Raw genomic sequence first — 23,327 nt, forward strand, 5'->3', positions numbered from 1 at the left:
TTAACATCTATTAATAATATCTGGTCTTGGTGACTCCATTTCCCAGATGGTTATAAAGGCTACACTGTGTAAGTCTTTGAACAAGGCAAACTTTATTCTTGTTTAAAACATTATTAACAATGGCTAATTTTGTATGGGCTACAGAGGCTGTTGGAAGGAAGGCAAGCTTCTTGCTGGTAACTTATTCCTTTCTGCACTTCAGAAGCAATGCTATTGTTGGAGCTAACTGAAGGCTTAGAATGCTGCCTTGGAAATAGGATAGCAATACCATTTATTGTCCAAATTGGGGCATTCTGGAGAGTGAAAGGCATGCTCTGAATAATTACTCTGGGACAATGGGCTTCACTGAGCAGACAGGGACAGATTTGGGGTCAGCCTGCTTATGAAAGCTTCCTTCCTTCTGACCACCAGTATCTAGAAGAATCTCTCCAGGTTTTATTTGTGGATGGTATGTGCACCATCTTAATGAACCTCCGTTCTCAGCCCTTGTGACTTTGGATCCCTGTTTTGTTCTCCACCTGCCGCCATGAGACTTAATGCCTTAGAATGTTCCATTGCACCTCTCCCCATGGACCCTCCTGTGAGCACAGCTGTCTTTGTGAGTTTTCTAAGCATGCTTGCTCTCTCCATCCAGCACATCCATGGCTCTGCACCCAGCTACTGAGGGCCAGACTTGTCTACTCTAACTCCAATCCAGGGTCCTGCAAGGCCAAGGAGGGCTCCAGGGCCCCTACTTCCCTGCACTGAGGTGTTGGGCATGACAGGGTACCCCTTCCTTCAGGAGTCTGTTTGTCCTTTGCTGTAACTCACAAGGGCTGCTTTGGTCCTAAGGAGTCAGCTAAGCAAAGTTTCTGCCCACTGGTGAACTTGCCTCAGACCACAGCACCATGAGGCCTCAAGAGCATTCGTATGAGCATAATAAGAATCTGTGGAGAGAAAAATACTTCTTCAGAAGGGCCCAGGGGAGGGGAGCAATGGAAATTCACTGCCAAGTTTAAAGGAAGGTAGGATGCTCTTAGTAAAGAGAGCTTCTGGCTGATAACTAGGGCAGTGCATGCTGGAACACGTCCCTTTCTTAGGAAAAAATGGTATTACTTAGGGTAATTACGATAGTCCCTAATTTAGATATGTCCCTTACACACTAATTGCTAGCCCTTCTTGAAGCCACAGTTCTGAGAACTTCTTTACTATCTAAGCTGCAGGCTTCTTTCCTCTTCTGCCTCATTGCTGTAACTCTGCTGCTTCTGGGGAACTTGCCCCATTTCTCCCCAAATGCTGGTCCCCGATGGCAAGGCAGAAGGCAAAGGAGAGGGAAAAAGGGGCTGAAGAAAGATGAAGTCCCAACTAGCTAGCCCTTCCCCACCTGGCTCCCAGGCCTTAGTACCAATCTCCAAAACCCATGGGGAGGCCAGAAGGAGGAGGAGAGAAAGGAGGTCAAGAATGTGAAATGAAGAGAGAAAGGAGGGTATACATGGGGTACCAGGTTGCTCCAAGGAGACCATGTGAACTCTCCTCAGGATGTTACAGAGGAGGATGGGGCCCAGATTGGATGTGGGCGGGCCCGGAGGATGGGGTGTCTATGATCCTTTTCCCTGCCTCTGCAGGAGTCGGCCCACATCTCCTTGTTTGCTCTACTGGGCTGCCTAATGAACATTCTCCCAGCTGCAGTCTTGGGAAAGAACTGTGGTAGTGGAGTGAGAGAGAGAGAGAGAGAGGGAGTGTGTGTGTGTGTGTGTGTGTGTGTGTGTGTGTGTGTGAGAGAGAGAGAGAGTGTGTGTGTGTATGAGAGTGTGTGTGAGAGAATGTGTGTGAGTGTGTGTGTGTGCATGATAGTGTATGAGAGTGTGTGTGTGAGAGTGTGTATGAGACAGAAAGTGTGTGTGTGAGAGTATGTGTGTACGAGAGAGAGTGCGTGTGTGTGTAAGAGAGTGTGTGAGTGTGTGTGTGAGAGAGGGAGTGTGTGTGTATGAGAAAGTGTGTGTATGAGAGAGCGTGTGAGTGTGTGTATGAGAGAGTGTGTGAAAGAGTGTGTGTGTGCATGAGTGTGTGAGAGTGTGGATGTGAGGGAGTGTGTGTGTGTGGGAGAGTGTGTGTGAGAGTTGTGTGAGAGGGAGTGTGTGTATATGTGTGTGTGAGTGTGTATGAGTGTGTGTGTGAGTGTGTGTCAGAGAGTGTGTGAGAGAGGGGAGTGTGTGTGTGAGTGTGCATGAGTGTATGAGTGTGTGAGTGTGTGAGAGGAAGTGTGTGTGAGTGTTTGAGAATGTGTGTTTGAGAGTGTGTGAGAGTGTGTGAGAGAGGGAGTGTGTGTGTGAGTGTGTGAGTGTGTGAGAGAGAGTGTGTGTGTGTGAGAGAGGGAGTGTGTGTGATGCAGGAGGGAATCTGTGGCGAGGGAGGAGGTGGAAATACAAATCCTGCCGTCCCACAGTTCCTGCATCCTACTTTCCCTGCCTCCTTCCCTGGACTCACCCACCCTCTTCACCTCAGCACAGCCCCACGTGGCTCTTGACACTACACATTCCTCCTTCCTGGGGCAGCCATCGCCACCAGAGAGGCCTGGAACAGAAGCCAAGATCTCTTCTTGACCAGCCAAGTTAGAACCGAGTGTACTTCCATAGAGAAACCACGTATCCCATGGAGGTAAAGGCAGAATCCACTAGTCATTCCATATGGAATTCAGATGTAATATGTGTTAAACTAGGTTTCATGGAGGAGTGACCACCATTGCTAGCCCAGGGAATGGATGTGAAAGCTTGGGTTTGAGTCCCGGCTCCTTGGGTAGGACACCTAATCTCTCTGTGCTCAACTTCCTCACTTGCAATATGGGGATAAAAATTAAATCTACTTCATAGGATTGTGATGAGGTTAAAAGAGGTCATTTATGGATAGTACTTCACATACAACGTGCTAGGCACATTATACGTGCTCACTTTGTGTTGGGTAGTATTATTATTACTTTATGGAGCTGATATCTAAAAGAAGTTCCTAAAGACAAGTGACTACATGTTTCCAGGTTCATCTCCCTGCCACATACATTATGCTTCATTCATATAAATCTAATTATGATTCCCTCATTTATTCAAACACGGGTGTCTATTATAAGCCCGGTGATGTTCTAGGCCCTGGGGGTATGCCTGTGAGTGGAGCAGACACAGTCCTCGTTCACAAGTTCACATTCACCAGAACATTGGCTCTTCCGGCCTTGAGGCCTGTGTGGCCTGCCCTGAAAGGCTTGCCCACCTCTCCTGCATCTGGGAAACTCCCACTTGGGAAAAGCATATCATCTTCAAACACTTCTCTAACTTCTGTCACACAGGACCAGAAATCAAATCTTTTCTTATAAAACACTGTGTGTATTGCTATTATGAAGTCATTATAATGGGTTGTCATTAAAAATTTCAGCACTGATGATCTCCGTTAGCCTGTGAACCCACTGGTGACAACAGAGTGCATGTTATTCATCTTCGTAACCTGGGCAATGGCTGGGCCCACAGCTGGTACTCAAATGTTGTTAACTGACACCATCTATTATAATTTATAGGCTTATATGTTTATGTCCCTTTTTGTGCTTCTCAGGGTCAAAAGACCAGACCTGACTCCTCTCTGTAGCCCTTAGCCCAGCAACAAGGGCGCTTAGTAAATATTTGTGAAAATTAAGGGATACATTAACAGATGCATCTGTCTTTCATCTAGAAAAACTTAAAATCAGAGAAACTGGGGTAGGTAAGTCAGAATCCGAGAAAAGACTGTCAAGAATATTTTCCAAGAAGTTTAGCTTCACTTTCAAGTATGTACAGTTAATTTAGACCAAACTGATAACCTGTTTCTAAGTCCATTAATTAATTGTCATTAATGAGTAAACGGGATTCATCTGGGATAGCGGGTCCAATTGCACATAAACCCTTGATTTTCAAAGGTCTATGTTTACAAACATCAATGAGTTCTCCTGATCAGGCTAAACAAGCGGGTCCCAGGCAGGTTCCCAAAGCGCAGGTGCTGGAACCACCAGGGAGCTGCGTGCGCCAGGGCTGCCCCTGCGGTGTCTGTACTCTGGCAGCACCACCTACAGTGGACTCGCTTCTCTGTGTTTTTTTTTTTTGTGTGTGTGATACGCAGGCCTCTCACTGTTGTGGCCTCTCCCGTTGCGGAGCACAGGCTCCGGACGCGCAGGCTCAGCGGCCATGGCTCACAGGCCCAGCCGCTCCGCGGCATGTGGGATCTTCCCGGACCAGGGCACGAACCCGCGTCCCCCGCATCGGCAGGCGGACTCTCAACAACTGCGCCACCAGGGAAGCCCGCTTATCTGTGTTTTTCAAAAAGACAGGCAGACAGAGCTGAGAGCCACTAGGTTAAACATCTCTCTGCCACAAATTCGTTTGTCAAAGCCAGGTCAAAGTGCATTTCAGCTCTAAATGAACGGAAGTTAACTGAGTTTATAGAGACGAAGTGAGTAGAGATATGGAGGTTCTTTTCATGACTTTTATGACCCTGCTTCACACAGGCCAGGGAAAAAAGAAACGGAGACAGAGGCAGCCACTTGGTCACTAATATTTAGCAAGGGCCTATTCCGGAGTCTGGCGCTGTTTAGAATGCCAGAGATGAAGTGACGTGTAAGAGTGGAGGCAGGAGAAATAACTCCCCAAACCAGTATGTAAATGAGATGAGTTTAGGTACGGAGAAGGGCACTGAAGAAGAGATGGGTGGGGTGAAGATAAGGGAGATGCACTGGCCAGAGCAGGGAGGGAAGGATTCACTGAGAAGCTGATCTGAATGATGCACTGACATCTGGATTAGGGATGATGCAAGGGCGACTCACAGGCGATCTGGGGAAATGATATTCCAAGCAGAAGAAGCATCTAGCATAACAACCCTGAGACAGAGAACAAGCTTAGTGTGTCTGAGGGAGAAGAAGAGGGCTTCCGGGCTTGGAGAGCTTTAAATGTAGAGCACAGCAGAGGCATGATGAGGTCAGGAAGGAAGCCAGGGGCTAGCTCAGATCTGGCCTCTGTTGACGGCAGGGAGTCTTGATTTTATTCTGGTTGCAGTAGGAAGCCACTGGAGGATTTGAAACAGAGCGGTGGCGGTTAAGGTTATTCTGGCTACTGTGAGTGGGAGGGGCTGAATGGGACCGATGCATGGCTTGGACTAGGGCCGACGTGGTGAAGCTGGCAAGAAGTGGGGTAGGTTCCCAGGCAGAGTGGACAGGGTCTTGCTGATGGACTGTGTGGGGTAAGCGGAACTGTGGCAGAGGGGTGACCTTGACGCCCCTGTCCTTACCGAAGACCTTGAGGTGGATGGACGCATCCTGCTCGCCGGCCTTGTTCTCGGCAATGCAGACGTACTCGGCCTCGTCGTTCTTGTCCACCTTCCTGATGGTCAGCTCAGAGCTGTCGTCGCTGAAGAGGTACTTCTCCTCCTCGTTCTCTATCGGCTCCCCGTCCCTGCAGGGTACAGAAATGTAAAGGACCGTGATTTTGACTACAGAGCTAAGAGGTTAATTTTTAATTAGTTTCCATAAAACACGGACTGAGCCCATGCGAAAGACGGAATCTTCACAGAAAGTTAAGACGCCAAATTGTACTTCCTCATGATTCCTCTACCCAGACCCCAGATTCCGCCCAAGGGCTGCAAATTGCACCCCCCGAAATTCCAAAGAGAACCTCTGGTTCTGCCCCACAAACTGAAAATGAAGGAATCCAATGCACACACAAGGCAAGAGGACCTGACAGAAAAGAACCCATTCTGCACCCAGAGCTGATGCTCCCCAGCCACCCACCCCTGTTCCCTTGAAACGCCAACACAGGACAGGCCCTGTAAGGTCTCCTTCTCCACTAGTCGGTGATAAAAAGCACGAGCCAGTTTCTTACTTTGTCCAGCTCATGGTGGGTTCTGGGAAGCCTTCAGCATCGCACACCAGGGTGACGGACTGGCCGAGGTTGGCGGTGGCATTCACTATGCTCTGTCTGGCCTGGACGGTGGGCGGCACTGAAGGAAAAAAGGACTGTCAGGGGTGGCGGGGAAAACTTGGAAGGACCCGCTGGCCTGGAGGAGAGGCACTTCCAGGAGACCCCAGGCCAGACGGTCAAGAGTCCTGGGCAGCTGCCCAGTTACTGTGAGGGATCTAAGTTCAGGTGTGCACTAAATAATTACTGTAAACTGGATCAATAATTCATCTACAGATGCACATTAGTACTTTTCAACAATACATAGTATTGTTATACATATAACAATATATAATATTGTTTTTCAATAATATAGATTTAGAAGCTATATGAGTATGTTTTATTCATTTTACAATGGTATTCTATTTACAGTGGCTATTTATCATTATATATTTTCTTAATCAATGCATACCAATCTTACAACTACCATGATTGATGGAACTTGACTTTCAAAAGGGGGTTCTTGGGCTTCCCTGGTGGCGCAGTGGTTGAGAGTCCGCCTGCCGATGCAGGGGACGCGGGTTCGTGCCCCGGTCTGGGAAGATCTCACATGCCGCGGAGCAGCTGGGCCCGTGAGCCATGGCCGCTGAGCCTGCGCATCCGGAGCCTGTGCTCCGCAACGGGAGAGGCCACAACAGTGAGAGGCCCGTGTACCGCAAAAAGAAAAAAAAAAAAAAAGGGAGGGGGCTCTTGATGTTGGAAAAAATTAAAAACTCCTGCTTCTAGTGATGAAATGGTTAATACCAATTTGAAATGCACCAGCTCACCAAAGAGCGACATTTCTCTGGGACTGTCACAAACAACCCTGTGCACAAACTATTTTTTACCAAAGGAACGAGAGGGGGAGAGCTTGGCAAAAAATATATATCCATATCCAAAGCAATTTAACCATGATTTACTTATTTTCTTAGTACTGACATTTCCTGTAAACATCTTGTAAATGTCAAATCGATTCCATGGGTGTGTTTATTTGACACTGCAAATTAAGATTAATAAGCCCACGGACTATGATTCTGACTGTTCTGAGGCCTGAATTGATTATAATATTTTCTTTGAAGACTGAACCAGGGGACTAACTTAACAGTTACAGTTACCTCAAGGACAGTGAAGGATGAATAAGCATTTACTAGTAAGCATGGGGCAAGTTTCTAGTGTTATAAGATAATGAAGGACATTCCAGAACTGCACTAAAAGTCCCCACCCTTGAGGGAGACCCAAAGACAAGTGTGTTTAACAACAAACAAACAAACAAACAAGACAAGGCAGAGGTTGGGGGTGGGCTGTGGGAAGGGGTGGACTCAGTTGCCATGGATGAGCCAAGGTTGTACCCGTGGAGAAAGCAGAACAGATCTCCTCACCATTCACAATGACCTGAATGTCCTTGAAGTTGATCTCCCCGCGTGCCAGGATCCTGCCTTCACAGCGGTAAGTGCCCTCATCTGTTTTCTTGATGCCCCGGATCTGGAGGTAGTTGTTGGCCAGGACTATGAATCGGACTAGAAGACAAGGCACAGGTTCATCCAAGGATGGGTCAGAGGACTGGTATCTGCAGGCAGGTACCTGGCTGAGCCTTTCCTTATGCCTGCCTTCAGGCTTATGGGGTGCGGGGCCTGGGAGCGGGGAGAGGCTCTAAGCTGCAATAAGAAAATGTGGCCCTGGCTCCAACATAGAGGCAAGGGCAAAAGTCTATTGGAAATCTGTCTTTTTCCTTGGAGAGAAAGTCAAGTGCTTGAACATACAAGCTCTAGACATGCAACCTTTGATCTGGAAATGACATGGGGTTTGGGGACGCTGGAATCTGAGTTTGGGCTAGAATGCCTCAGAAGCTGGTTCAGTGGCCCAGGGGAAAGGGCAGCTGCCAGGTCTCACCATCTTTTTTCAGGATGACATCTCGGCCTTTGTGTTTCCAGATGATGGTTGGGGGGAGGGAGCTGACCACATCACACACAATCACAGCATCTTCCCCCTCCCTGAACTCCTGCGGGGTTGGCGCATTCTTGAACATGAGCTTCTCTGGAAAAGGAACAAGAGGAGAGTGAGGGAAAATGGCTGGTTCTTCCACAAAGATCCCTTTTCACTGGCACCATACCGCTTGGATTCGAGTCCATATATACAGTGGTACCAAAGGGGGTCCCACCCATCACTTGGCCAAAGATGCAGGCAGAGCAGCTGGCATGAGGAGGGGAATATATCACACGTGTTTGGCAATTAGTGTTTATTCAGAGTGCTAAATTTATCACATGTTGTGCAGAAAAGGGTCTACAGAGGGAAAGGATTGTCTTTACCAAGGGTCTTCGCCATGTGGGATGGAGCCAATGAAACACAGTGCACAGGTAAAACGAACTGGTAGAACATTTATTCTACAGATAATAGGAGGAGCCACCAGTCCTTCCTCAGTTTCCCACTCTGTCTGGCACCCCATCCCCAGCCTGTCTACAGCAGAAAGAATTTTGAAGAACAAAAGAGAAGAAAAGCAGGCTTATGGCAATAAATACTGTGACAATCAATACTGTTCCATTAGCTGTCACCCATCATTACCCTGGCCAACAGGACAGATGCATGATAACAAGGTAATGAGATGCCACCTCCAGGCTGGTTTCAGTGGCAATGGGAACTACCCATGCTGAGTGGCACAGAGTGTTCAGATAATAACCCCACACACCCCACCGAGCCTTTGCACTCCATTACCAGCAGGAAAAAGTGAAATAAGAGGGGATAAACTGAAGTGTAAAACAGTCAGTCAACCCTTGGAGAAGGGGGAGGGGAACCCATCCTAGTCCTCTGGGAATGGTGTAATTTCAGTTTAGAGAATGGAGGCCAGTGGGAGGTAGCTGTGACCAGCACGAACACAGTTGTGAGCTCAGAGTTGGCTGAGGATCATTTAAAAACGTACTGGAGCTCTTAGCTTGATGCAGAAAAGACTTAGGGAAAAGGAGGAAAGGGGCCCTGTCAAGCCCTCAGTGGGTCCCCTACTCCATCCCACTCTCTTTGCTACCCATGTGCCTTCCTAGACAAAGGAGAGGACAGGGAACCCAGAAGAAGGAGAAGGGGGAGGATCTTACGGAAGATCTTCACATTGACCGTGGCCTCTGACTCGGTGCCGTCCTCTGCAGTGACCACGCACTTGTAAATGCCGGCATCATCGATGTTGGCATTGTAGATGGTGAGGGTGGAAGAAGAGTCATCGTTCCACACCACCGAGATCCGCTGCTGGTTCGGGGTGAGCTTTTCTCCGTTGGGGGAGAACCAGGAGATGTCTTTATCTTTGGCATCTCCTGCCACTAAAGAGGAAGAGATCATTTTCAAACCACTGATGCTGAAAAGACAACGACCTCTCCAGGGTGACAGTGGGTACTCAGTAAGAGCTGCTGAGCAAGAGCTCATCAGGCTTGATGACAAGGGGTGGGGGGATGACCATTCATGTTGGTGGTTTCTGCGTTTAATTGTTATGTCCATAACAGTATTTGGAAAGAACTCAAACACTAGTGCTGGTATTTCTCATAGTGGTCCCATCCCTAGTGAGGGAAGAGAAGAGATATTTATTGGGACCCACTGTGTGCCAGGCACTAAGCTAGGAGCTTATAACCTCACAGAATGGGGGGCAAAGGGAGTTAGTATAGCTGGGATCTGAGCTCAAGGCTAGCTGGTCTGAGCCAACTCATCAGCTTATTTTCCAGGGCTTAGATTACGGTCTCTTAAGTGGAAGATGAGACACTAGTTTTGGAGTGTAGACTACAACCACTTTCATTCCAGCATCTGCCTGCACAAACTGGCATGACTGTCATTTCAGCACTCCCGCCTCAGAGAGGCAAATGCATCTGCCTAAATGCTGCAAAGAAGGTAGCTGGCATCGCCTCTGCGTCCTTTCCCCAGGCACCTTGGGATACAGCTGCTGAGCTGTCCGGACATTGAGCTGGAACAAGGGCTCTGGGATCCCCAGACATGGCTTTGCCCTGCCTCTCCGCACAGCACCCTTCCCCAGCCCACACCCCCCGCCCTGCAAAGATGCTTAGTGTGGAAATGAAGCAGCCTTCCTTTCAGGGCCCATCATGTTCTCTATAAATATCGCTATCTGCAAGATGTGCTATGGGCTCCACGGCTGCATGTCCAGATCCTTTCAATTGCTGTAATGAAGGCAAAGCTGGAAGGAACACATCCAGCGGCCACCAGCCGCCTCATCTGGCGCAAATCATGACAGCATTTCAAGGCCCCTCCCTGCCGAAAGCGACTTGCTCGATGCCCGTTTACACCTAGCTCAGCTCTTTCCTGGTCCTTTCATGTTCCAAATCCCAGGCATGTCACATACAGAGACTCCAAAGCCTCATATGAAGCCTTTCCTCCACAGGACATTTACTGATAATTAGCTGAGCTGTGGAAACGGGGGCATGTTTTCTAAACAAAAGACGAGGACACCAGGTCCAACAAATTCTAAGCTCTGGTTGGGGCACTGGGACAGAATATTGGAATTCACTAGAGAGCTGGGAAACCCAGGGCACCTGTCCTCACAGCAAAAAGAGGTACTGGTACTCAGTTTTCTTTCAGGCACTTTTTAGGCCTTCTCGGATTTTCCTGCTCTGGGGGATTGTAATAATCCGTACACTGACCCACTGAAGCATTCTTTCTGCACCAGCCCTGATCTCCAGTGTCATTCATGGGACTCTGGATGTACATGACACAGGGGGTCTGGGGGCTGTGCTGACTCTCCTAAGAAAATCCCTAGACCTCCTCCATCAGGAAGCAGAAGTCCACACAGCACATTTCGCTGTCCTGGGGCAGCCTTGGTAAGGGAGGGAAGGGGGTCTGAGCACTTCCCTGGCTCTCTGGTCACTCTGAGAGCCTGCCACAGGGTGACCCGAGATTCCAGGTGCACTGCGATCAGCCAGGCAGACACAGCCGCTGGCTCTGCTCTGAGGGGTGGGTTTCCTGAAATGCGGTGTGACACGGGCACTTGCCTTGGCATAGGAAGAATTTGGACTCTCCGACGCTGATTTCCCCTTGGCTGGGAACAATATCCACCTGCAGAGAAACTGGAAAAGACAATGTCCACTTTAGACACATGTTTGAATTTCTGAGACAGAAACCAGAGCTTTGATTCCAAAACAGAGTCTCCCTGCTCACGTCAAGAAAGAGTGAAGATAGGAGGTTGTTTGGGTTTTGAGAACTTGTCACCGGAGTTCTTCATGCCGGGGCCAGGAGCAGACAGGGTCCAGGCCATTCCCTGTGGAATGGGAATATCCTCTATCAGACAGTGCAGGGTCCCCTGGAGGATCTGGGGGTGACCTCTGTGCTAAAGTTTTCTGACCCTTCGAGAAGGTTTCAAGTCCTGCTCCAAACAGCAGCACGTCTGGGATTCACGGAAACAGCAGCCCAGCCAGTTCCATATGGATCATCAACCTGCAGCATCCCCACAGCTGTGTTAAGAGGGAAGCCTGCCACTCCACAACCCTGCACAGGGTTTCCTGCCGCTTCCCCACACCACGGAGCCTAACCACTACGTGGAAGGATTCAACGTGAAGATCCAAACTGATTTTGAAGCAGGGGATGCCAAACAAACGCTCACCTTACCTCACGACTATAGGACCAATACACCTCTTTGCATAAGAGGAGGCAGCAATCAAACATCGTCACCCCAAGTAGTCAGTCAACTCTTCTGAAATGCTGGAGTCTGTGCCCTGCGGTCCCCTGAATCTCTTGGCCACTGCACTGCAATATTGGAATATCTATACGCTCCAATCCACCCGTAAGACAAAATACGTTGCACCAGATCTCACAGATTCCTGTATTCATGGAGTTCCTCGTTGATCTGCTTAGAGCAGATAACTGTTCCTCATGAAAGTATACTTTTAGGGAAGGAAAAATGCTGTTATTTATTGGGATTCAACTTCCTTCTGCCTTTCCTCCTCTTTGGTGAAGTAAATCTGCAAGCTAAAGGCTAAGGGACGTTTGGTTCAATGCGTGTAGCTTCTCAAAGCCGGTACGAAGGAGGGGCCTGGACAAAATAGACCGAGTAATAGAGCCTCAGCTAGCCATTCCTTCGAACAGCCATTTTCTCTTCACAGTAGAACGGAGGGAATGCTCGTTGCCATGGTGACAGCCTTGCAGAGCTGCTGTGGGTCTCCGTCTGCGCTCATTTGATGAAGAAGCAACCATGGCTGTGCTCAGTGGAACAGAGGGATCAAAGGGCCTGCCTGGGCGGGGAAGGGGGGGCATGGGGGCAACTCAGCTATCAGGGGCGCAGCCTTCCTAACTGTCCTACAGACAAAGCAGCCCATGGAAAAACCCAGCAGAGGCTGCAGAGAAAGGGATGGCTCGGTGGGACAGGAATGGAACGGGGGGTGGGGGGAAGTGAGGGTGATGGTGAGGAATCGGGAACAGGCTGGGAGAGGATCCTGAGGGCTGCACTGTGAGAATACCAAGTGGGAGACCAGAGACTTCCAAATGCTGGTTCAGAAGAAATAGTATAGTAACTGAAGGGTAGCCTGTCTCTCCCTCAGTCAGTTTGCTGCTGATGACTCACTGGGGGCCGAGGATGGAATTCTTCCCTAGCGCAGTGAAAGGTCTTCCCCTACCTTTCCTGAATTTCACCCGTAGTGCACAGAGCTGCAATGGAATAGAATGCCGGGACCACGGCACCCGGGGGGGCAGGAGTTCCCGGCGGTGGCAGGTTTCTCCCATCACTCTCTTCTGTATGGAGTCAGGGCCACTGAGTTCTAACCTGAGGGAGCCGAAGGGGTCCCAACCATCACCATGTCCCGCCTCCTGATTTTCCAGATCAGAAAAGAGAGGTAAAGTGACTTCCCTAAGGTCACGTCTAGTGAGGACTGGGGTGGCCCCAGAGCCCAGGCCACCTGGTTCCCAGGCCACCTGGTTCCCAGGTAAGTGTTCTTTCTGTTACGTAAGGCTGTCTCTCTGAGTAGGGGATAAAATGTTTCCACACAGTTTAACAAATAATCCTGCCAACCTGAGGAACTACCTTCAGATGCACATACCCTAAGAGAACAGAGCAAGCCTGCAGTATCTGGGGGAGCGCGGGTCCCTACAGAGAGGGCTACAGGCCAGTGTCATCCATCTTAAGGCCGACCAGGACCTTTGCGATCCCTGTCTGTGGCTCACATTCCATAGAACAACAGGCCTATGAAGCCCAGAAGCTGCGCCGATGCCATCTGTCACCTAAGTAATGGTCCTTTCTGGAGTTTACTGGGGCATTCTTTAGAGAATGAGAGGCATATTTCTGCCTGGAAAGTTCACTGGCCCATATGCTGTGTATTAGCAGCCAGCTTCAACATATGGATCCTGTTACTCTCACAGAGCCCTTACTGCTTTGAGAAGGATTTTTTTATCCCAAGTGAAAAAACAGCCTTTATTTTTTTCAGCTCTTTTCAAACAGAACATGCCTCTCAAGAGGGAGGAGAACACGGCAAGGCTGAAAAGTTTCCATACTCAAATGTGGCCAGTATCTATCTTTGGGCCAAGGAGAGAAGTGAGAAATGAGAATTACAAAGGAACTCCTGGCTTCACCAGATCCCATGCACACATTTATCATCACAGAGATTTTTTTAAAGAAGAGATACCCATTTAGACGCCTGACCTTTTGCACACATGGAAAAGATAGTGATTTCTCCTTCCAGACGCCAGTCAAAGCCAGGTCAGAGGAACCCCAGACTCTCTGAAAAGTCAACGCTTGGATGTTTTCCACCGAAGCACAATGGCTGATTATTCTTCTCCAAATGCAAAACCTTGAATTATTAGGTTTAATAACGGTAAGTGGAAATCCTGCTCTAAACCCCAAACGCTTTCCCTTCACTTCTTGTGGCCTTTTCCTTTATTACTATATTAGTTCTCTTACTGCTCTCAATAAAAATTCCTGCCTCGACTTTCACCTTTCTCCAGTTGCAAATATAACTGAAATTTCCTCACCAGGCCTACCTCGGACCCTTTAGAGCAACTATGAAAACACTTCTTCCAGAAAAAGTATCTCATTTCTTGCTTTGTAGAAACACGGTGTGTCATCTTAGATGCATCCAAAGACACACGCTTATAAACACAGGTAGTTGGAGCTGGCTGGGACCCAAGGGCAGGCTTTCAGTGTCCTCCCATAAGGACTCATCCCCAAGGCCTCTGGCAGCCAGTTCACACTTTCTGGTTTACAGAGCACACTTTGTTACTTCACCTGAGGCTCACGACAATTCTGGGGTATAAAAAGGCTGATACTGTAGTCCCCATTCCACAAAAGAGGGAATCAAAGCTCAGGGAAATGAAACAACTTGCCCAGGGCAACTCAGCTAATAAGTAGTAAAGTCAAGATTAAAAGTCATCTAATTTTAAGGCTCCAGCTCTTCCCTCTACACTCCATAATTACCACTAATCTTTTCTTGGCCTCCTAATGGGCCCGTTATTGTTATTACCTATTAGTTACCATTTGCTCTCTTTCTAAATTATGGGCTAGAAAGAGCAGAGTGTACAAACATCTTATTATCAGGTTGCTGCCATCATTACTACTCTGGTTAATTATAATTGGCCTCTCTGTTCACAGATAACCATAGCATTATAATTCCCATTTTACAGATGGGGAAGTGGAGGCTCAGAGCCCTAAGTAATGGTAATAGTGGGGTCAAGATTCAAAGCCAGGTCAAATGCATCCAAAACCCCAGCCATTTCTCCCACACTGTTCTATCCCTTGTGAACAGACAGAAAAAGCTTCTCTTGAGAATGGAATGAGTCCCTTCTCCATGTCTCATTTAAAAAGTAAAATAACCCCGTGAGAGATATTTATGTTTCAAAATGTGTTTTCTACTTAAATGTATTTTTTAAAAAGTGATGCCTTGTTCTGAAAGATATGCCAACTTGTTTAGCAAACAGCTTCAGGTTGAGGTAGAAGTTTTGTGATGCCCAACTCCCTAGGAGAAGCAAGCTGTGAAGTCTTAGTTGCTGAGAAAAAGGAATTAAAATTTCAGCTCTAAAGGTGCTAAGGCACTTATCAGAAGAGGTGGGATCTTACCAAAGCAGAGCAACAGAAAAAATTATTCTGATTTCAAAAAGGAACTCATAGATTTCATCTGAGTCAGGAACTTCTTGCAGCAGCTTAATTTTACTAGATTAATTTTTCAGATTCTTATGTGCTTGAGGAAGTAGGAGCTGAAAGCAGAAAGTGAGCCCAGGTCTGTCCCATGGCTAGGTGACAGTACTTTCTTGTTAAATGGTTATAAAGACACTGGTTCCTGAGGAAGACGGACTGCAGAGATGCAGCAGGCCCAGGGCCAAGGTAGGTGCACCTGAGGACCATGTTCTGGTCACCAAGTTAAGATATGGGTGAACGACAGAGGATCAATCAGATCAATGACTATGCATCAGATAAAGAGATTTTCCAAAACCTGTTTAATAACAGCTAAGGATTTTTGAAAAAGGCATCAAAGTCTAGTTCTACATTTATTTTCTCAGCTATTGTTCTAGAAATGAGCCTTAAATATCACTATACTTAACCACTTTAATGGAGACTTATTTTTTATTTTTCAAAGTATACTAAAGTGTCTTTCATTTGACGGTTCTGTGGGAAATCCAGATGTTGGAACCAGAAGTGTGATAACCGAGGCACCCCCGCTTGCCTAGACAGTCTGCTCTCATTGTTAGCAAAGTACTCGAGGGAAGATAAAGGGCAACTTCACTGATAAACAAAAGAAACGCAACGAATGTAAAACGGAGACTCAAATGGCAGTCCTGTGGAGTGGGGAAGGCCACGGACTCTGGGCCAACCCTCAGCTCTACCACGTACTAGCCAAGTGTAATCTTGGCCAAGTTATTTAACCTCTTGGTGCCTTTTTCCTAATCTGTAAAATGGGGAAAAACAGAACCCTTATCATAGGGCTGTTGGAAAGATTAAATGAATTAATACATGTAGAATAGTCTCTGACACATAATACACATTTTATACTTGTTGTGTATTATTATTATTAATAAGCCTCTATCAACAACCCTTCCCAAGGAAATTATTTTGGTTACTATTTTTGAGAGAAGCTATGTTTCCCTTTATGGTTTTAAATAAAGTAAACTTCCTGAATGATCCATGTGTTGGTCAGGTGGACCGATTCCACTCTCTACATTACCTGAAGATATTTAACTTGCCTGTCAGAACTTTATTGGTATAAAAGATGACTGAATTCAAAGCCAAAAAAACAATAATGTAGGCACTCTAGCCAAGTCACTTCACCTCAATTTTCTCATCTGTAAAATGGGGATGATAATAAAACTGAGGTCTTGTGGTTGGACTGTCTCACAGTTAAGAAGTCAGGATCTAGAGTCAGAGAGTCCTGGGTCCAAATTCCAGCTCAGATATGTAGTAACTGAGTTCTCAGGAGAGTTTCAGGACCTGTGATTCCACATTTGTAAATGGACATAATAACCCAATCGATCTCGTAGGGATGTTGAGATGATATAGAGAAGTAATGTATGTAAAGTTCCAAACACAAGGTCAGGCTCTGCTGGTTGTCTTTTAAATGATAGCACATACATGAGAGTACTTTGAACTCACACACACACACACACACACACACACACATACACACACACCCCCTAAACAAACAAAATCCCCAATAATGTTTGTAATGAGAATGAGATAGCAGGAACCTCTTGTAGACTACTGGATTCAACTGTCCAAAATCTATTAAGGGGTGTGTGTCTGTTTTTATCTATGTGTATGTATGGGAACATCCACTGAAAGCATAGATAAAAGTGTGTGTGTGTGTGTGTGTGTGTGTGTGTATGAATAGAATAATTCAACTTGTCAGATTGCTACTGTTGCAAGAAGCAGCTGGACATAGGTAACTTTTCTCATTTTGGGAGAGAAAAATGAATAAACAATTAAGGATGACAAAGGAGTCTCACCCATTCTTGACATGTGAGTCTCACAATTCTGGCTTGAGCTACTGTTGACAGTAGCTGGGTAGGAAAAAACGAGGTGGACTGTTTTACTTTCAAACATTAACCCAAAAGTTATATGTCAGTTTAAAGGAACTATAATATATATGCTTAGAGATTTTGGCTTCTGGTTCTGTATAATGGCATCATAATGGCAGACCGTATTCTGATTGCCACTGGAAACATCCTCCTTGTCTAAAGCTGGTTCATAGCAGCAACCAAAATCATCTAAGAGTCATACTCAGGGCTGCCAGTCTCTTGGTCAGCCTAGTTAGGGCCCCATCTATGTAAATGCTGGGAATCCTATGTAATTCCCATTTAAACCTAAACACCCAGAAATAATCTAGCTAGGGTTTCTAAGCCAACTGAGATAAGTTATGACCAAACCCTTGGGAAACCCTCTGTGTGTAGTCCTCACAGGACCCTGGGCCCCTGGCTTCTCCTAGTATATCAGCCAGCCTAGAGAGTGAAGGAAGCCCTCAAGAAAGCTGTGGTCGGGCTTCCCTGGTGGCGCAGTGGTTGAGAGTCCGCCTGCCGATGCGGGGGACACGGGTTCGTGCCCCAGTGTGGGAAGATCCCACATGCCGCGGAGCGGCTGGGCCCATGAGCCATGGCCGCTGAGCCTGCGCGTCCGGAGCCTGTGCTCCACAACGGGAGAGGCCACAACAGTGAGAGGCCTGCGTACCGCAAAAAAAAAAAAAGAAAAGGAAGCTATGGTCTTCCCTGGTTGAGAACCCAGCACCAGCAGACTTGCAAGAGCAGAACTCAAGACTGGAGAAGGAAGGGAAGGGGGCTCTTGGTGGTGGGTCCATGGTTTATGCCTTTTGAATGGAGAAACCAGAGCTTCTGTATGAAGACAAACCATATAGAGAAGCTGTAGATAAGATACAGACTTTTCTAAACCAAACTCACTTAGTTCATATACCAAGCAGGTTTCCAAAGCCTATCATTTTAATAAAGCCATCAAAACTGGACAATGTCTCACTATGAAACTGATGCAATGACAATTCCTGGTGAAACTTCTCTTTAGCCTCCTCAAATCTCAGGACTCTTCCAGAGTGATGGGAGGAGGTATGCAGAAGGTGAATATGGCTTCAGAATTCTTCAGCTTTCTATGCAACATGATAATATAGTTGAGATTATACTGTTACACTAAGGAAGAAAAGGTATTGAGCGTCACTACACAACTGAGGCCTAGATGGTTAATCTGAGATCCTGTTACCCCAAATAAACTACCCTATGAAATCTGGTAGCCAAACAACAGAAACCAACTTGCTAGAAGCAGGAGGCTCTATTTCTTAGCATAATAAATTATATGAGCTGCTCGGAATCAGGAATAAGTGGGTTCTGGCCCTGTTCCATAGGGCTGGCTTCATATCAGAACACAGAGCCAGGGCAGATAACGGCTTCAGCTCCCTTGGTCTCCTGAGTTCCCTGGGTCAAATTAACATTTCATTAGTTCTGATCAGATGGTTTAGTTTTATAGAACTAAATCAGTGGTTTCAAGCCGTGGTTGTTGTCCCCACAAACTACTTAGAAGCTAGCAAACTTGACTAATGTCACACAGTGCCCTCGTGCTTCTGGTTATAGGGCAAGAAGATCTACGCGGTGGTTTAATCTGCTCAGATGTGATAGATTCACGCTATCCGCCAGGCTGTCACTCCCACAGCTAACCCCCACCCCCAAGAAAGTACACAGTTCCTACTAGGAGCATTCTAGAGCATCTTTAACAGGGAGTCAGAAGAAATGACTCAAAGGGATATTAATCAGGAGCACGACCCAAACAAATTCCACACCACACCCCCAGGTCAGACACAGGAGAGAAGACAGCCGAACTCTGATGAAAGGAGCCGGTTGGTTTGCTTGTTTTCATAGAGGGTCATAAAGGAAGGAAACGCACTGAAGAATTTACTTGATTTTTTTTCCCAAAGCAGCAATAAAGTCAGGAGTCCCATAGAGCCTCAAAAGGGTCAGATTCCAGGCCAGGAGTGAAATCCTTTCTGAGTGGGCATTTGTACTGTCTCCTATAGTCCACAAGGGGTTAAGGCAGGAATGTTTCACAGCCTCCACCCTGGGGAGCACCCAGCTGAGGGTATGAGTGTGTACCGAGAGGCGGCAAATGTGGACTAGTTATACCCTGACTTCTGTCTTCTACTCTGTTGGATTGATTCATAGCCAGGGTTTTAGAGCTAACATTTAGTAACAGAGAAGGTTAGAGCTGGGGGGACCTGACATATAATCTCCAACCCCTTCATTTCACAGATGGGAAACACAGGAGCAGAAGTCTAGGGTCCCTGCAGCAAAATTCAGGAGCCACGAGGTTGGGCCCAGGTGCTGACTGCTGACTTGAGGCCTCTTCTTGCTTCTGTGTCTCATTTGCTTTGTGTGTTCCCAGTAGCTATTTTGCCAACTGTTTCCTCTTGCCTGGTTTGCCCTGGTCTCACCTCTGTCCCCAAAGAACAAGAGTCATCACTTGGAGAGACTGGCTCTATTACGTGCAGGTAGGAAAGCTGGACAAACAGCTGGTGGTCTACCTTCCTGTCCGAAGCCCATTAAAATATCTGGTGCCGCCAACACCAGCCCACTTTTTAACAGAAGCTCTGGTTCCCTGCTTCCTTTTCATAATTTTTCTTTAAATAAATTTATTTATTTTTGTCTGTGTTGGGTCTTCGTTGCTGTGCGCAGGCTTTCTCTACTTGTGGCGAGCAGGGGTTACTCTTCGTTGTGGTGTGTGGGCTTCTCATTGCAGTGGCTTCTCTTGTTGCACAGCACGGGCTCTAGGTACGTGGGCTTCAGTAGTTGTGGCACGTGGGCTCAGTAGTTGTGGCTTGCGGGCTCTAGAGTGCAGGCTCAGTAGTTGTGGCCCATGGGCTTAATTGCTCCGCAGCACGTGGGATCTTCCCGGACCAGGGCTTGAACCCGTGTCCCCTGCATTGGCATGCGGATTCTTAACCACTGCGCCACCAGGCAAGTCCCCCCTGCTTCCTTTTCAGACTGTCCTTCCTGCTGTTTCCCTTTTCCTGGCAGGCTGACTGCCAGCCAGCACTTTGCCTGAAGTTGAATTATTGACACATGGGGCAAGGATGCAAATACATGTTTGGAACTCAGCTAAGCTTCTCTAGATAAACAACATAAAATCTATCAACCTGCCCCGATAACCCAGGCCTTCTTAGTAAACGGCTGTGTGCGCTTTGATAGCTGCCAGGATGTCCCTGACAATGTTTCCTTAGGTCTGCTCTTCTGAAACCTTGCCTTGACAAAATGACTCATCCAACTTCTCTTCTTCCGACTACAAAAAGGTACTGATACAAGGCGGATGGTTTCTCTCCCTCCCAACAGCTTTTGCCAACATGGCAAGAAGTTGGAATTATATCTTCCAATATTTGTCCAGCTGTTGTTTGCAGATGTTACATTCTTTACACCCAGAAAATAGAAATTTAGAGAATGCTGGCATGCAACTTCATCCAGAGAATTTCAAATCCTGCCCATGTCTTTCAAAAATGTCTTATGTGATCATAGCTTTAAGCACATCTGGGCTATTGAAGATACAAAGGCTTATAATCTCTTAAACAACCAGTGCAAAGAATTGTTAAATTTGGTTTCTGTCAAGTGAAAAAATCACACTCTCAAACCAAGATATATTGTTTATATAGAGAGTGATTATTTTGTGCCAGTCCCTGTCCTAAGCACTTCATTGAGTTCATGTAATCCTCATAACAACCCTATGAGATAGGTACTGTTATTATCCTATGTGACAGATGAAGAAACTTAAGAACTGAAAGGTTAACTAATGGCCCAAGGTCACAAAGCTAGTAAGAGGTAGCGCCGAGATTTGAACCCCAGGCAGATCCAGCTCCATGGCCCTTGATCTTAAGTATGTATTACTTAAAGTTGGTTTCAATAAAAGTCAACTTTTGTGAAAAAGGGGTTGCTCTTGTGCTGGATGAGCTGGGAGACAAGTACATAAGTAGAGAAAAACCCTATCTACTCAGGGTTGTACTGATTCTGAACAGGGGCTGGAAATAGGTTGCTTGAATTCTGAGCGTGCCACACCACACACCTCTCCCTGCTGCAGCCCTGCCTTTGTCCCTGAACTGAATCCTTCTAGCCCCTCTGCTTGCCACCAATGGGTCTGGCCTCGATGCATCCGGCAGCCACCAGAGCTCAGTATCAGTGGTGGCCACCAGCAGGGATCAAGCAGAGGCTGTGAGTGGGACTTTCCCATCTGTGGGTCACTCTTGATCTCCCAATTTGGATTCTGGATAAGCCATATCATGCCTTATTAAAATGTGAGTGTTAGAATTATTCTTTGCCGACACAAGTTGTGACTGGCTCTTCACTCCTCTGCAGGGTGTGCATCTGAACCAGATTATTCATGCAGCTCCTCGGCCAGTGTTCTCTCAAAGCATTCACTCTCCTTAAGAGGCCATCTGGAGAGCACCATGGTAAAGAGATTCTTATTAGAGGTCACAATCTCTTCTGCAGGATAGAGAGTCCATTCCCTATTCCCTTGGCCACTGTCACCCCTCATCAGACAGTACCTGACCTGCTGATTAATACATAGAACGATATTACACAAAAATTTGAAGGAGATAGAACCGAAGAACACACAGCCACTTAATAATAATTTTACAAATAGTATATCCATTATCTGGGAAATAATTGCATTACTTTCTTGAATTAGAGAACAAATAAGAAAGCTGTCGCTGGCACCATTAACTAGGGTGAGAGCTGAAATGCCATATCTGTCACTATGGCTTATCAGGAACTTAGAAGTGAGAGCAGCCCCAGCCCAGGTGGGGGTGGCGGAGAGGAGAAGGGGCGGCGGCAGACGGTGGCCGTGTGGCGGTCCTGGCACATCTGAAGTACATCCTGGTTCTGTGTCTGTGGTACTACCTCTGCCAACCTTAGGATCCATCCATCCATCCAGTTACAGAGCATTACTTTCTGATTTTCAGTTAAAAGTCCTTTGGCTACATTTGTGGCCTCCTTCTGTCTCACACAGTGTGATGTCAGGGACCCAGAAGAGCCCCCAAGGAGTCTCCCAGCCCCAGGCTGGTGACTGACACGACACTTTCATTCTGGGTACTTCTACCTTCTGACGTGTCTGCCTACTAACAGCCAGCAACGGTACATTGTTAGCAGTCTTTCCAACTTATAATGAATCAATGATGTGGACAGAGTTCGTTGAGAGGGCTGGGAAAATGGCCTGCTGGGTAGGAACAGGGAGTTTGGGGAAAAAACAACCAAACACATAACATTCCCACTCATCTTGGTAGCTGACACCTTCCATGTGTGTTAATTATGCTCCTTTCTTGCCCATAATAATGCTACAATCCTAAAGAACTGCCAGTAAGTCATAAACATTCAATATGGAGTGAGATCATTATGATACATCCCTTACAGTTTTTTTGTTTGGGTTTTGTTTTTGTAGTAGGGTTTTTATTTGAGCAACCACCACTAAATTCTTTCATTATCCACTTAGATTCCTTCCCTCACCCAATCCAAACCCAACTGCCCTTGACAAACTCACTTTGCTTTATCCAACAGGCAGGAGAGCCTTTGAATCCCAGTCTAAGAAATCAAAGACAGAAAGATTAAAGAGAGTCCCTGCCATGGCACCATGTCGTAATGGGCTTTGATGTGCAAGGACTAAAATGAGTGGGGTCCCAAGGAGCCAGTTCAAAGGTCAGAGGCAAGTGTGATGCTCACCCGTGAGAAACAAACACAAACCCATCTCGTCTGATGGTGGCAGAATCTTTCTGGAAGTATTTCACAGAGGCAATGTTTCTTAACTTCCCCTTCAAGGTGGCAAACTCTGGTTCTATGAGTAACTATAAAACCAAGTAACTAAACTATTATTCCTGAATCTGTATCTAAATAAAAAGGAAAAACCTGCCAAGAGACAAATTCTCTTTAGGGGAGGTTTATGGGAAACTTCCTCTCAGCTTCAGGAGACCAAAGCCCTTTCCTGGCAATGGGGATTTAGTGTCCACTATGATCCTGCCTGCTGGTTCCAGCACCAAGTCTAACTAAGGGACTTGGGCAGGGCACAGGGGAGACAATGTGCCTCCCCCCCACACACACACACACTCACACTCCTTCCTCACATTGTCTTCCTGGACAGCAAATTCCCCTTGGGAACTAACTTTTGAACTTTCAAGATGATGTTAAGTCACAGTGACCAGGTAAAACTGGATTCCTTGGGCTTCCCTGTGGCGCAGTGGTTGAGAGTCCGCCTGCCGATGCAGGGGACATGGGTTCGTGCCCCGGTCCGGGAAGATCCCACATGCCGCGGAGCGGCTGGGCCCATGAGCCATGGCCGCTGAGCCTGCACGTCCGGAGTCTGTGCCCCGCAACGGGAGAGGCCACAACAGCGAGAGGCCTGCGTACCGCAAAACAAAACAAAACAAAACAAAACAAAACAAAACTGGATTCCTTAAACTCACATCACTGACCACTGAATTTAGTCGGCCT

At 47.0% G+C, this 23,327-nt stretch overlaps 1 protein-coding gene across 26 annotated transcripts in view; it reads right to left on the bottom strand.

Annotated features, from left to right (window-relative positions):
* NCAM1 (neural cell adhesion molecule 1) overlaps window positions 1-23,327 on the bottom strand; it is a gene marked incomplete at both ends in the record, with an annotated part of 320,771 nt that overhangs the window by 54,504 nt on the left and 242,940 nt on the right. For 21 of the 26 annotated variants that reach the window (XM_079707954.1, XM_079707970.1, XM_079707953.1 and 18 more), the window contains 6 exons: window positions 5,275-5,438; window positions 5,865-5,982; window positions 7,298-7,435; window positions 7,809-7,952; window positions 9,002-9,220; window positions 10,892-10,966. The exons of 4 other annotated variants lie outside the window; for them this stretch is intronic. In XM_079707954.1, coding sequence (XP_079564080.1) covers window positions 5,275-5,438; window positions 5,865-5,982; window positions 7,298-7,435; window positions 7,809-7,952; window positions 9,002-9,220; window positions 10,892-10,966 — 858 coding nt within the window. The remainder of the gene's footprint in view (window positions 1-5,274; window positions 5,439-5,864; window positions 5,983-7,297; window positions 7,436-7,808; window positions 7,953-9,001; window positions 9,221-10,891; window positions 10,967-23,327) is intronic. One more of the 26 variants, XM_079707966.1, reaches the window with a different exon arrangement.

Source organism: Hyperoodon ampullatus (assembly GCF_949752795.1).
Source record: "Hyperoodon ampullatus genome assembly, chromosome: 7".
Taxonomy (NCBI): domain Eukaryota; kingdom Metazoa; phylum Chordata; class Mammalia; order Artiodactyla; family Ziphiidae; genus Hyperoodon; species Hyperoodon ampullatus.